Raw genomic sequence first — 15,125 nt, 5'->3', positions numbered from 1 at the left:
GGCCTTGGAGTACAGAATGAAGCAAGTCAAAGGCTAACAGAGTTTTGCCAAGAGAAGGCACTGGTCATAGCAAACTCCTTCTTCCAATAACACAAGAGATGACTCTACACATGGACATCACCAGATGGTCAATACTGAAGTCAGAGTTATTGTATTATTTACAGCTGAAGATGGAGAAGCTCTACACAGTCAGCAAAATCAGGACCAGGAGCTAACTGTAGCTCAGATCATGAACTTCTTATTGCAAAATTCAGACATGAATTGAAGAAAGTAGGGAAAGCAACCAGACCAGTAGCCAGACCTAAATCAAATCCCTTATGATTATACAGTGAATGTGATAGATTCAAGGGATTAGACCTGACAGACAGAGTGCCTGAAGAACTATGGACAGAGGTTCGTAACACTGTACAGGAAGCAGTGATCAAAACTATCCCCAAGAAGAAGAAATGCGAAAAGGCAAAATGGTTGTCTGAGGAGGCCTTACAAATAGCTGAGAAAAGAAGAGAAGTGAAAGGTAAAAGAGAAAAGAAAAGATATACCTATCTGAATGCAGAGTTCCAGAGAATAGCAAGGAGAGATAAGAAAGCCTTTCTCAGTGATCAATGCAAAGAAATAGGGGAAAACAATAGAATGGGAAAAACTAGAGATCTCTTCAAGAGAATTAGAGATACCAAGGGAATATTTTATGCAAAGATGGACATAATAAAGGACAGAAAGGGTATGGACCTAACAGAAGCAGAAGATATTAAAAAGAGGTGGCAAGAATACACAGAAGAACTGTACAAAAAAAAATATTAATGACCCAGATAACCACAATGGTGTGATCACTCACCTAGAGCCAGACATCCAGGAGTCCAAAGTCAAGTGGGCCTTAGGAAGCATCACTACAAACAAAGCTAATAGAAGTGATGGAATTCCAGCTGAGCTATTTCAAGTCATAAAAGATGATGCTGTGAAAGTATTGCACTCAATATGCCAGCAAATGTGGAAAACTCAGCAGTGGCCACAGGACTGGAAAAGGTCAGTTTTCATTCCAATTCCAAAGAAAGGCAATGCCAAACAATGTTCAAACTACCACACAATTGCACTCATCTCACACGCTAGCAAAGTAATGCTCAAAATTCTCCAAGCTAGGTTTCAACGGTACTTGAACTGAGAACTTCCAGTTGTTCAAGCTGGGTTTAGTAAAGGCAGAGGAACCAGAGATTAAATTACCAACATCTGTTGGATCATAATAAAAGCAAGGGAATTCCAAAAAAGCACCTACTTCTGCTTCATTGGCTACGCTAAAGCCTTTGACCATGTGGATCACAACAAACTGTGGAAAATTCAGAAGGAGACAATCCCAGACCACTTGACCTGCCTCCTGAGAAACCTATGTGCAGTTCAAGAAGCAACAATTAGAACCGACATACAACAATGGACTAGTTCAAAATTGGGAAAGGAGTACATTAAGGCTGTATATCATCACCCTGCTTATTTAACTTATATGCAGAAAAAAAAAAAACTTATATGCAGAGTACATCATGTGAAATGCAGGGCTGGATGAAGCACAAGCTGGAACAAAGATTGCCGGGAGAATTATCAATAACCTCAGATATGCAGATGATAACATCCTTAAGGCAGAAAGCGAAGAAGAACTAAAGAACCTCTTGATGAAAGTGAAAAAGGAGAGTGACAAAGTTGGCTTAAAACTCAACATTCAAAAAACAAAGATCATTGCATCCGGTCCCATCACTTCACAGCAAATAGATGAGAAAACAATGGAAACAGTGACAGACTTTATTTTTCTGGGCTCCAAAATCACTGCAGATGGTGACTGAAGCCATGAAATTAAAAGACACTTACTCTTTGGAAGAAAACTATGACAAACCTAGACAGCATATTAAAAAGCAGCAACATAACCTTGCCAACAAAGATCTGTAGAGTCAAAGCTATGGTTTTTCCAGTAGTCATATATGGATGTGAGAGTTGGACCATAAAGAAAGGTGAGCACTGAAAAATTGATGCTTTTGAACTGTGGTGTTGGAGAAGACTCTTGAGAGTCCCTTGGACAGCAAGGAAATCAAACCAGTCAATCCTAAAGAAAATCAATCCTGAATATTCTTTGGAAGGACTGAGGCTGAAGCTGCAATATTTTGGCTGCCTGATGTGAAGAGCTAACTTATTAGAAAAGACCCTGATGCTGGGAAAGATTGCAGGCAGAGGAGAAGGGGTGGCAGAGGATGAGATGATTGGATGGCATCACTGACTCAGTGGACATGAGTGTGAGCAAAGTCCAGGAGTTGGTGATAAACGGGGAAGCCTGGTGTGCTTCAGTCCATGGGGTCACAAAGAATCAGACATGACTGAGCATCTGAACTGAACTGAAATATGATTTCAGGATAGAAGTATCCCTCACTTTTCAAATGTTAACTTTAGGCTTCTTTACTTTGAGGAAAGAGCTACATTGGTACAGTCATCTTGATTCTAGGATCCAGGATACCAAAAGCCCTCAAGCCCCTCTTATAAAATGGGGTAGATCTGTTGGCCCCTTATAGACTAGTTGCACATTGTTAATTTCAATTAACTGCAGATCGAAATTCAAACTTCATTCTATAGCTGGTTGAATCTGAGGATGTGGAAAGGGGGTTATGGAGCTCCAATTTTATTTGTTTTCACTAACAGAAAGAAACCCAAAGAGAATTTTTGCTTTTATTTTAAAAAGTAATTGCTTCTTTGCCCTATAGCCATTTCAGTTTAGAAAAGTTTTCATAGGAACACTCTTCTTTCAGGTAGCAGGGGAAACCTGAAAATGGAAAGCAGTGACACAGTCGGGGGAAGAACATGAAGCAGCAGTATGTGGCGGAGGATGGAGGGAAGAGAGAATTAAGGAGATTATGTTCACAAGAGAACAACTCCAGGATATCTGCCCTCCTTGGAGTCACCCCAGAGTTTTGGTTTATCCTGAATTTCATGCACTGAACATCAAAGAAATAGATGGCAGAGGAGAACAGGGAATTTGAGTCAATGTATGTCTGGAATGTGTAGCAAAGCAATATGGCCTGCAGAGACACTTTTCCAACTGTGAGACCCTTTGCAACCTGTCATTCCAGAGTTTCCATCTTGACATCTGTGAGTCTCATCAGAACCCGACTCTAGTGTGATCCACTATCCCTGAAGGCCCAGCCTGAGAGTTCAGGGGTGGTGGCTCTTTACCAAGTCCACAGCCGAAACTGCAGAGAGCAGGTTGCCAGGTTCTTCTCTCCAGCTTTCAGAGAAGTCTGCATTTCCAAGTCTGATCAAGGTTTTACCAGCTCCTCCCATGTGATAGGTTCAGTGCTGGGAGCTTTCACTGTTATATGCTCACAACAACAAAGTCTTTAAATATATACTAGGATTACAAAGGCTTCATACTAAAGGGTATTGGAAGAAATCCTGTGGATGGGCAACAAAGAAAAATTCTCTACCCAGTCCCTACTCGCCTCTAGATTCGTGGTAGTTCTTGGAGGGGCAGTTGTATAAATGCCCAGCCATTAGCTCATAGAGTTTTCTTTCATTTCTTCGTTTGTCTAACTCACTGTGTGTCAAACTTTAGCGTGGACAAGGTTTACAGTGTTCACAGTACTTCATTAATAAAGGAATTGTAAAGGAATATCAACAGTGACCTGCCTGTTGGTCTCCAAGATGATACCCTACTAACCGTCTAGAATGCCTTCTTTGTGCTGCTCTTCCACCAAAGGCTGCTTTTCTCCAGGACTCCAGTTTAATGCCCATTACCCAGAAAGTCTCCCCCGCCTGCCCATGCCAATAGTTACCTTCTCTCTCTTGACCCACGAAAGCTCACGTTGCCTCTCAATTCCTTCACACGTGCAGCACCGCCCTAAGTGTTTGGTGTCTTTCCGTGAGCACTTCCAGTCTCCCTCAAACTTGAGAAAGCTAATAATCAGAGCCTATGCCCTGTGTATTAGAGAAGGAAATGGCAATCCACTCCAGTACTATTGCCTGGAAAATCCCATGGACAGAAGAGCCTGGTAGGCTACAGTCCACGGGATCGCAAAGAGTCGGACACAACGGAGCGACTTCACATGCCCTATGTAAGGAGAACAGAGTCTTTAAAAAATATATGTTCTTCACAAGCATTAGTTTAATGATTTCATAGTGTCCCGTTGTATAAATGTACAGTAATTTACAAAACTAGTCACTTTTTGTTGTAAATTTAACCAATGTCCTTTTTTTTTCTTTTTTAAATTATCATAGTATGATGGCATATTTACAGTAGACTTGGAAAATATAGAACAAAGTTACATATAGTTCCCCTATATATTACAATTATGTTTTCAAGTAGATAAATTAAGGTTTTTGGAAAATAGAGTCTTAAAAGTGCTTATAAGAACTCCCACTTTTTTAGGTCAGCCATGTTTATACAAAGAGAAATTGATTTTTTCAGGGTGACTGTTGGCTTGAAAAATGTACATAAGGAGGTTCAGGACCATAATTAAAAACATGTGATGTTCTGGTCAGTGTTGCCCCCTGCTTAGGAAAAGCTGAATGCAATTTCACCCCACCAAGGGGACCAGAGTTTTCATAAAAAACATGTAGATGTTTTCAATCTCAGGAGGTCTATGGTGGTCACTTGTTTAAAAAGAAAATCGGAACAACCATTTGTGGCAGTAGCTGAGGTTCTTGTTATTCCTCCGCGCATAGGGAAGGAAGGACTTTGGTTTTTTGCCTCTCTTCTTACTGAAGAAGTTAAATTTGACATGTGGGACCATTTATGTTCCATCTGCTGTTCATTTACTTCCACCATTTGTCCTTCCTTAAAGCAGCATTTATGATGATGTGAAGGTCTGTAAAGGTATTTCAGGAATTCGTTTATCAGCAAGAGAGGTAGGTGGGAGACAGCATTATCAGTTCTGGGGCCAATGAAGCAGGCCCAGGGAGCGTGAGGCCCCAGGAGGGCTGGCTCTGCCAGTTTGGACAAAGATGGGGGTGGGGGGGGTGGGGAGGGGGGGAGACCCAGGTGCAGACACTGCAATTACACTTTCACCAGGCCCCTTTCCTGTAACACAGAAGTGTTCAAAACACAAGACACACAAAAGAGAAGATTACTTTTCATCAAGCTCCTTCGGCTTGGCTTCCTCTTTCAAACAAGACAGGGAATAGCAAAGTTTTAGCCTGTGTTGTGGAAGGAGTGGCAAGAGGGGCTATACCCTGCACAGCCCTTGTGGAAAGGGTGACGGCTGAGGGTAAAGGTTCTACTTGACCCTGATGACCCAACTATTTGCTGTTTTTGTTCCCCCCAAACTCCCCGTTCCTTTGTTCCTTTTTGGTATCCATCATGATTGAACTCTGCAGTCACCACCATGCGTGTGTGCTAAGCCTCTTCAGTCGTCTCCAACTCTTTGCAACCCTATGGACAACAGCCCACCAGGTTCCTCTGTGCATGCGATTCTCCAGGCAGGAACTCTGGAGTGGGTAGATAGCAAATATATCCATTTCTTCTTAAAGTTGCTCTGTCGTGTCCAACTCTTTGCGACCCCATTTTGTTAAAGGGAATACCAAAATTTACTTTTCAGTCACCTGTAAAGGGTTGCTCAGCAATTATATGTCAGCTCTGTCTGGTGTGTTCCCACAGGATGTTACTCAGAGATATTAGCATACAATAATTCTTGTTGATTACGATGTTATCACCAATCCCCAAACAAGGCAACCTGTAGGAAACATCTACTGAGAGGAGTGGGACAGGGTGTGAAGTGGGTGAGCTCTGGAGGTAGATGCTTTATGTGTTTATGTGTTTAATGCTGGCCTTACTAGTTGATCTTCAGTAAACTACTCGACATCTCTGTACCTTAGCTCCTCCATCTGGGAAATGGAGATGGCGGAGGGTCTGCTTAATAGTAGAATGGGCAGACAGGATGAGGGGATGTATCAAAAGGATAATTAACCATGGCCCTGCTCTTCCAGTATCAAATGATGGGGAATGACAATGTCTTACCTTTTCCGTCTGCAGGCCCAGTGGTTGCAGACACCCTCTCCTTAGTCCTCACCACCAGCCCCCATTACCTGCTCATGTTCCCAGAAAATCAAGTTGGCCTAGAAAAGGAGGAGCGTGTTGTCTCTACGGTTCTCACACTTGATTCAGAGTGTTCTGATGACATGACTATTTTACATTTTTGGACTCTTTTGTAACTTACCGAGTGCTTTTATAACTTGTGCCACATTCAGCTGACAATTTGTAAGGATCTGGTAGCCTTCTAGTAAGGCTGCTGCTTACCCAGTCTGCCCATTCTAGGCTTGGGAGTCTTGACTACAAATTTGGGGTCCATCTGAAGCAGTATCTATTGGGGCAAAAAGTAAAGAAAAGGTACATTTACCTTGGAATCAATAAAGACCCTGGAAAGCTTGAGGAGGATAAAGCTATGTGAGGGAGCTGCATACAGCTTACCACACTCCAACTCCAAACAATACACAGCTTATTAAGTTTCATGTTACCGCAGACTTGGTGAAACCCTCAGCAGCTTTGCTTAAGAGAAAGTGCCTCTGCCCTGGTCTAATTCAGATTCTGTTCTTTCAGTGCCTGGGCCAGTGCTTCTCAACCTTGAACGTGCACTGGAACACCTGGGGATTGGGTTAAGGGCACACTCTGATTCAGCAGGTCTGGGATGGAGCCTGCGATGCTGCCTCTCCAGCAGCCTCGCAGGAGATGCCGATTCTGCTGGTCCAGCAACATCACTTGAGCAGCAAAGGCAGGGGTCTGCACTATTTGCTGATCCTTTTCTGTGTCGTATTCCTTCTCGTGTTAGTTACATGAAAAGTGAGCAAATGACCGAGCATCTATATGAGTGGTCACTTCCTCGTATCAGGACTTTTTTAAACTTTGGTTCTTTTAGCAGAATATTCTTTCTCTATGTCTGCAATTGCTCAGAATTCATACTTGAAGTTCAGGGAATTTTTAAAACCACCCATTTCTGTATTCCAGCCTTTGTATGCTCAGACTGTAGGGAGCGTTGCTCTCCTGTAGTCCACAGCCGTTAGGAGGCTGCTGGGGTAGGAGAGAACTGTATGGTCCTTCCTGGCTTAGAAAAGAAGAGGCTCATCTTCCAGGCTTGGCATTACCTGTACAAGCTGCCTTCTTTTGGTATCAAAGGTCTGTACTGGGCAATAGCCACCTAGGGTTTTACTGCTTGACATATTCATGCCCATTCTATATGGCCTACACTGTCAAACTCGTCTCCTATAATGCTTTCAGCAATCTAATGATGCAGTAACATTGATCCCATTTTTAGATGACAGAAAAGACATAAAGAGATTTGCCTGTCACTAATAAACAGGAGATTGGAGTCACAAACCTCGGTCTTTTTCCTGGAAGGCCATGTTCAGTCTATTTCCCCACCATCCCTTCTGTTGAAGCCCCTAAAGAACCTTGTTGTGAATGAAATAAACCATGGAGTCACTTTGTTTCAGCAAAGTTCTTCATTCTGGTGCCCATGTAACTGAGCACCTTCTAATCTCTGCTCTTGCCCACTGAGGCAGTCCAAGGCAGAAGAGAGTACCAAGAATTTAGATTCAACACTGTCCTTTCCCTTAGTATTCAAGTATAGCTTTTCCAGAGGCTGTACTCATTTACTCATTTATGGGCTTCCCTGGTGGCTTGGATGGTAGAGCGTCTGTCTGCAATGGTGGAGACCTGGGTTCGATCCCTGGATCGGGAAGATCCCCTGGAGAAGGAAATGGCACCCCACTCCAGTACTCTTGCCTGGAAAATCCCATGGACAGAGGAGCCTGGTGGGCTACAGTCTGTGGGGTTGCAAAGAGTCAGACACGACTGAGCAACTTTACTTACTTACTCACTTCAGTCCCCAAACTGATGACAGTGCTGTGGAGCTGGGAGATCATCTCTGTCATTCTTATGATGATTGATGACCCAAGAAATCGCTGAAGAGTAGGGAACATAACATCCTAAGAATTTAGGACCCCATGTGGATTTGATGCATTATGTTCTCCTACTTCTCTAACAAGCTCAACTCTGCAAAATACATATCCTGGATATGGAAGCATAAGCCAAGCTCATCAAACATTAACTAATATATTTTTCTTTGATTTAAGACACCAGGAAAAGAGGCTGCCAATTTCTCCACCACTGCCAGCTTTATAGTCTCATCTCCTAGCTTAGTGAGAGCAGTGAGCTGCCCATGGACCAATTCGTTCCTAAGGGGGAGTCTTGTTCACATAAGAGGGAGGTAATTAGGCTTTCCCTGCCCCTCCTGGGTATCCCTAGAGCTGCTTTTAAAAACTTTAACTTGGCAACAGACACCAAAAACTGCTCAGACTGGAAATCATCTGAGCCTCTTGTAATGTGGCGTGTTGAGTTAAAGCCAAGTTAATATTTAGGGGATTATAGAACTCTGACAAAGATTTCTCTAAAATTACCTCTGGAGTTAAAAGTGACAAATGGAAAAGAAATAACAATCCCCCTGCATGAGCCCAACTCCCTGGCCCCCAGCTCCAGCCCCCACAAATAAATTCATACAGAACCAGTGGCTGTGTTCTCCGCCCATTCTCTCACATTCATAATGCATTTCTTTGCTCTAAGAGGAATGCAGAGTTTCTGTCTCTAAAAGATCTCTGTTTTTGAACAATTCTCTCCTATCTATTTATAATAAATATAAAAACCTAGAGGGAAGTAAAGGACAGTGAATGTTTATTATAAACTCAAACTTCTATCTACTATTTTCTGACCTTTCAAACTGTTGGAACCAAATCTTGTCCTAATTCCCTGCTGGCAAAACTCTGTGACAAACCCAGGTGGATTGATGGCTAGAAATGGAACGTCCTCTCTGGGCCCTCTTGTGGCTTTGACTATCTTGGAGACTCTTCATTACCACCCCATCTCATGACTCCTGTGTTATGTTGTTCTTGTTCAGTCACTAAGTCGTGTTGGACCCTTTGTGGCCCCATGGACTGCAGCATGCCAGGCTTCCCTGTCCTTCACCATCTCCCAGAGTTTGTTCAAACTCATGTCCGTTGAGTCAGTGGTGCCATCCATTCATCTCATCCTCTGTCGCCCCTTCTCCTCCTGCCTTCAATCTTTCCTACAATCAGGGTCTTTTCTAATGAGTCAACTCTTTGTATCAGGTGGCCCAAGTATTGGAGCTTCAGCTTTAGCATCAGTCCTTCCAATGAATATTCAGGGTTGATTTCCTTTAAGATTGCCTGGTTTGATCTCCTTGCTGTCCAAGGAATTCTCAAGAGTCTTCAACACCACAGTTCGAAAGTATCAATTCTTCAGCACTCAGTTTTCTTTATGGTTCAACTCTCCCATCCACACATGACTACTGGAAAAACCATAGCTTTGATTAGGTGAACCTTTGTTGGCAAAGTAATGTCTTTGCTTTTTAATATGCTGTCTAAGTTTGTCATAGGTTTTCTTCCAAGGAGCAAGCGTCTTTTAATTTCACGGCTGCAGTCACCATCTGCAGTGATTTTGGAGCCCAAGAAAATAAAATCTGCCACTGTTCCCATTTTTTCCCCATCTATTTGCCTTGAAGTGATGGCACCAAATGCCATGATCTTAGTTTTTTTAATGTTGAGTTTTAGGCCAGTTTTTTCCACTCTCCTCTTTTACCTTCATCAAGAGGTTCTTTACTTCTTCTTCACTTTCTGCCATAAAGGTGGTATCATCTGCACATCTGAGGTTATTGATATTTCTACCAGCAATTGTGATTCCAGCTTGTGCTTCATCCAGCCCAGCATTTATCATGATGTACTCTGCATAGAAGTTAAATAAGCAGGGTGACAATATACAGCCTTGACGTACTCCTTTCCCAATTTTGAACCAGTCCATTGTTCCATGTCTGGTTCTAACTGTTGCTTCTTGATCTGCATATAGGTATCTCAGGAGGCAGGTAAGGTAGTCTGGTATTCCCATCTCTTTAATCTCCAAATCTTAAAAACAAGGAAGATTGTGTATAAGAGAGAGTCTTTGTGGTAAGAAGCCTACTCATCAGCAACATTCATCAGCCTCATATTTAGAGAAGACTTTTCTAGCCCATATATTTTATTGTTGCTTCTTTACTTATTTGGCCCTTTGCAAATCCCTTTTTTTCACTCCTACTCTTGCTCCTGGCTTCTCTCCATATCTGCTATTTACCAAATGACATTACCCTGTCCCCTACTCCTCGTGGACCAGAGTCATGGGGAGAAGCAGGGCTTCATATACACCTGGTAAACCTCCAGAGGGTTTCTTGTGGCTACAAGGAGCAGGCTGGCTTCAGAGATGTGGGTGGTTTCAGTTCATCTATTCTGCAAACACTCTGGTACCTGTGAGTGAGTGTCAAGCACTGTCCCAGCCATAGGGGAATAAGGATGAGCATTATAGTTCCCAGCCCACAGAGCAGCAGAGATTTACCCAGGAATGGGGGTCACCAGATGAAACAAATAGAAATACAGGATATCCAGTTAAATTTCAGGTAAAGGGTAAATGATTTTTTAGTGTAAGTATAATCATTTTAATATAGGACAATACATTTTTTGCTATGTCCCATTAGAGACATAACCTATACTACGAAAAATTGTTGTTTATCTGAAATTCATGTTTGGCTGAATGCTCTATATTTTACCTGGCAACTCTGCAACCAGAGGCACCTGACCTCACCTTGGGTCAGTGGAGGTCTGAGGATAGCCCATAACTTCTTTCATGCCTGGAGGCCCCTCAGAGGGATGCTGTAAGGCAGCCTGATGGTGCAAGAAGGCATGTTGTCAGATACCAGAGCTCTGACACACAGCTCATAGTGCTTCACAGCCTCCACTTGGTGATTGGAGACAGGGGCCGGGAAGGGGGCTGAGTGACTGTCCTCTCCTAAAATCTGATGCCATAGCATTCTCCAGGGGTCATCAATGCCTCCCTCCCATGATATGGAATATTGATCTGTCTGTGTTTAGGTCACTGGTGTTTTCTTACTACATTAACACAATGCCTAGACAAGGAAAGATAAAACCACCATAATAATAATTACAGCAATTGATGGTAATAATAAAATTTAACATCCTCTGACTTCCTCTTTTGTGCTAAGAGCCGTGCTTCATACTGGTTCCGTCATTTCAGCTTCCCAGCACCCCTGTGAGTTAAGTATAGTTATTATCTCCACTTTATAGATGAGGAACTTGACATGAAGAGGACAAGAAATAAAAGATCTCCATAAGTAAGAGAATTTTATTTAAAAAAAATCAGAAACTGATCCAATAAAATTATTGAAGGAGATTTACTATAGTCATGTGAAATTTGAAAAATTTTTGGATGAAAATGCTAGTAACTACTGTTATAACCCAGAGCTTTATGTAGAAAGAAAATACTAGTGAATCCCTGAGAAACTATACCTCTAACAACTCGTATGTTTTGAGATTTAAAAATTTGTTTAATGCTCAATTTGTATATTTGTATTTGTATATTGGGATATACTTTGTGCCTTAAAATGTTTTAAGTTTTAATAATCCCAGCTATATAAATTTCTAAAAGAAAGTTCAAAAATAAAAGTATCTTTCACTTTTTAAATGTGATTATGAACCAAGAACCAGAGAAATACTTTAGTTTGATGACTATACAGGGACTAACACAGAAAATAAATACTGCCCCCAAATTTCTCATCTTGAGAGGGTTCATTGGATCTTTTAAAATTAACCTTCATAGTCATCACAGTTTTAAAAATACCATCCAATAATAGCACCTTCTTGGTTTTATTTGTAATAGGAGTAAAAATTCAGCTTTTAGAGCTTTCTGGCTAGAAGATGTCAGTATCTCCCATCTACTGTGGGCAGGCAGTATCTTGTGTATGTCCGAAAGAGAAACATGGTCAAGATGAGCATTTATCCCCATGAACTGGTTCTTAAAATCAACTCATGTATATTTCAGTCAAGCATGAAATTGAAGTAAGTTTTTATTATATATGCAAAACCATAGGAAGCCTATAAAAGTTATATTAAAATGATTTAATTTTCTGAGCAGTAGCTTATTACACAATGAGTGAAGTGAGGTGAAAGTTGCTCAGTTGTGCCGACTCTTTGTGACCCTGGCTAGAGTACTGGAGTGGGTAGCCTTTCCCTTCTCCAGGGTATCTTCCCAACCCAGGGATCAAACCCAGCCCTCCCACATTGTGGGAGGATTCTTTACCAGCTGAGCCACAAGGGAAACCCAAGAATACTGGAGTGGGTAGCCAATCCCTTCTCCAGCAGATCTTCCCAACCTAGGAATCAAACCAGGCTCTCCTGTACTGCAGGATTCTTTACCAACTGGCAGTCAGGGAAGCCCTATTACACAATAAACAGTGTCCTGTTAATGGATGATCCACTCCCCTTCCCAGTTTTCACCATCAGCATCTGTCACTAGGCTGGACTAACAGGGGGATTCCAACCCCTGAGGACCCAAAACTATGAAGCCTCCCTCGAGGCCTAGCCCTTCTCTGGGCCAACAAGAAAAGTTGCTGGATCGAACCCTTTGCCCACTGCAGACATGGCGCAAGAATGGGTGGAATGCAACTGGAAAAAAAATAAATAATCACCAGCCCCTCTGTGTTAGTTTTCCCTAGAAAAGCAGTGCCTTAAGAAAACCAAAACTGTATTTTCTCACCCTAACTTAAGAAATAATGCCACTCCTGGGCATACACACCAAGGAAACCAGATCTGAAAGAGACACGTGCACCCCCGTGTTCACTGCAGCACTGCCAGGACATGGAAGCAACCTAGATGCCCATCAGCAGACGAATGGATAAGGAGGCTGTGGTACATATACACCATGGAATATTACTCAGCCATTAAAAAGAATTCATTTGAGTCAGTTCTAATGAGATGGATAAAACTGGAGCCCATTGTACAGAGTGAAGTAAGCCAGAAAGATAAAGACCAATACAGTATACTAACGCATATATATGGAATTTAAAAAGATGGTAATGATAACCTTATATGCAAAACAGAAAAAGAGACACAGATGTACAGAACAGACTTTTGGACTCTGTGGGAGAAGGCAAAGGTGGGATGTTCTCAGAGAATAAGATTGAAACAAATATACTATCAAGGGTGAACAGATCACCAGCCCAGGTTGTATGCTTGAGACAAGTGCTCAGGGCTGGTGCACTGGGAAGACCCAGAGGGATGGGATGGAGAGGCAGGCGGAAGAGGGGATCAGGATGGGGAACACATGTAAATCCATGGCTGATTCATGTCAATGTATGGCAAAAACCACTACAATATTGTAAAGTAATTAGCCTCCAGCTAATAAAAATAAATGGAAAATAAAATTTAAAAAATAAAAAAAAAAGAAAGAATGCCAGGTTTACTTTGGCTCTTATGGAAAAATAGCCATACATTTGAAAAAGTCAGGATTTTTCTGTAAATTTGAGGCCCCTTTCCTCAACCTCTAGAAAAAATACTTATGAAAACCAAGTAAATACACACAGATAACCAACAGAATTATTAAGCCATCTCAGTGAATGGATTTCTAGAGTTTATTAACTCTTGTGTTTATAAGGAAAGAATTAATCCTAACCCCATATTGTATGGTTGATAGTGCTTGTTAAATTGAAATTAAATTAGCTCTAGACTGGCTAAATATTAGAAAGCAGGTAAGAAAAAATAGGGCTTCCCTGGGAGCTCAGTCAGTAAAGAGTCTGCTGCAATGCAGGAGACCTGAGTTCAATCCCGGGGTTGGGAAGATCCCCTGGAGAAGGGAATGGCAACCCATTCAAGTATTCTTGCCTGAAAAATCCCATGGACAGAGGAGCCTGGCAGGCTACAGTCCATGAGGTCACAAGAGTTGGAGACCCCTTAGTGACTAAACCTAGCTACCTAAGGGGAGACAAATGCATACTACTTTAATCATTCAGCATCTCAATGAGCATCAGTGAGCTATTTCTGCAGCTTGTTTTTGGGGTCTTACTCTATCTACAGCACTGTGTTAACCCTTACAGGGATAACAAAGATAGCCTATTCCTTAAAGAAGGTAATTTTAATGACTACAGAGCATTTTATAAATTCTACTGAAAAAGATATTTGGCACTATTAATGTCATTTGTAGAAAAACCTCTTTCCTCCAACATAATAAAATTCAGAAAGATTTTTCTTGCTTCATAAAATGGAAGAGTCCCACTGATTTCCATAAAATTAACAAAACCATGAGTTTATACAGTCCATCTGAAATGTTCTTATTCTAATAATTTCAATACAAATAGACCAACATATATGTTTTCTAGAAAATTCCTGGCATGAATTTCATACGAAAGGCATGCTTTGGAGAGCTAGATAAGAATATGGTAGATAACCATAAAAGCTGCTTTTGGGGACTTCCTTGGTGGTTCATTGGTTAAGATCCCTTGCTTCCACAGCAGGGGGCATGGGTTTGATCCCTGGTGGAGGAACTAAGATCCCACATGCTTCATGGTGCAACCAAAAATGTTTTTTTAAAAACCCTGCTTCTCATCCTCTGAATCCTTCAAAAACTATTTCTAACATAAAGTTGCCAGAAACACCAGTGTTTCTACACTTCTGGTAGAATATGCTGTAGAAGCAATTTCAAAGACCTATGTCCATAGTGGTTACTCAATTAATATCTATTAAGTGACAAATTAGAAAATGGAGCAGGAGGGGTTTCAGTTTTGAATAAGAAGCTGTTAAATTGAGAGAAACACTGCTCCAAAGTATATGTGACAAGCATCTAATGCAATGATTTTCATTCTTTTAGGAGAAAACCCAGCACTGAAATCGAATTTCTTGAGAAACTGGAAGAAACCAAGCTCGCTGTAGATGAAAATGAAGACCATGAAGAGCTCCAAGTTAAAATACAAGCTTTTGAAGACAAAATAAATGCTGAGGGCAACACCCCTGGTTCTATCAGAAGATACAGTTTGGATCAAGTTTCTAAGGAAGAAAGAAAAGGCATTAGATTTAACAGGTATAAATTTTGTTTGGCTGATCTTTAGGATTCATGTGCGCTATTAGTTTTGCTGTCCCACTTTTATGAAGTAGTTTTTAAATATCTTTTACCTACAGCAAAATTCATCCACAATGCTTTCATTATCCAAAGTAGTTTGCTATATTAAAAGGAGAACACAAATAAAAATCACAAATCTATGGCTTATTTTTAAAAAAACACTTCT

The 15,125-nt window shown here is 41.4% G+C and overlaps 1 protein-coding gene across 2 annotated transcripts in view; it reads left to right on the top strand.

The window, feature by feature from the left end:
• VEPH1 (ventricular zone expressed PH domain containing 1) overlaps positions 1 to 15,125 on the top strand; it is a 248,514-nt gene that overhangs the window by 136,496 nt on the left and 96,893 nt on the right. For both annotated transcript variants that reach the window (XM_061167858.1, XM_061167857.1), the window contains exon 7: positions 14,711 to 14,920. In XM_061167858.1, the coding sequence (XP_061023841.1) occupies positions 14,711 to 14,920 (210 nt within the window). The remainder of the gene's footprint in view (positions 1 to 14,710; positions 14,921 to 15,125) is intronic.

This window comes from Dama dama, chromosome 19, assembly GCF_033118175.1.
Source record: "Dama dama isolate Ldn47 chromosome 19, ASM3311817v1, whole genome shotgun sequence".
Lineage (NCBI taxonomy): Eukaryota > Metazoa > Chordata > Mammalia > Artiodactyla > Cervidae > Dama > Dama dama.
This window is presented reverse-complemented; position numbering and strand designations above follow the sequence as displayed.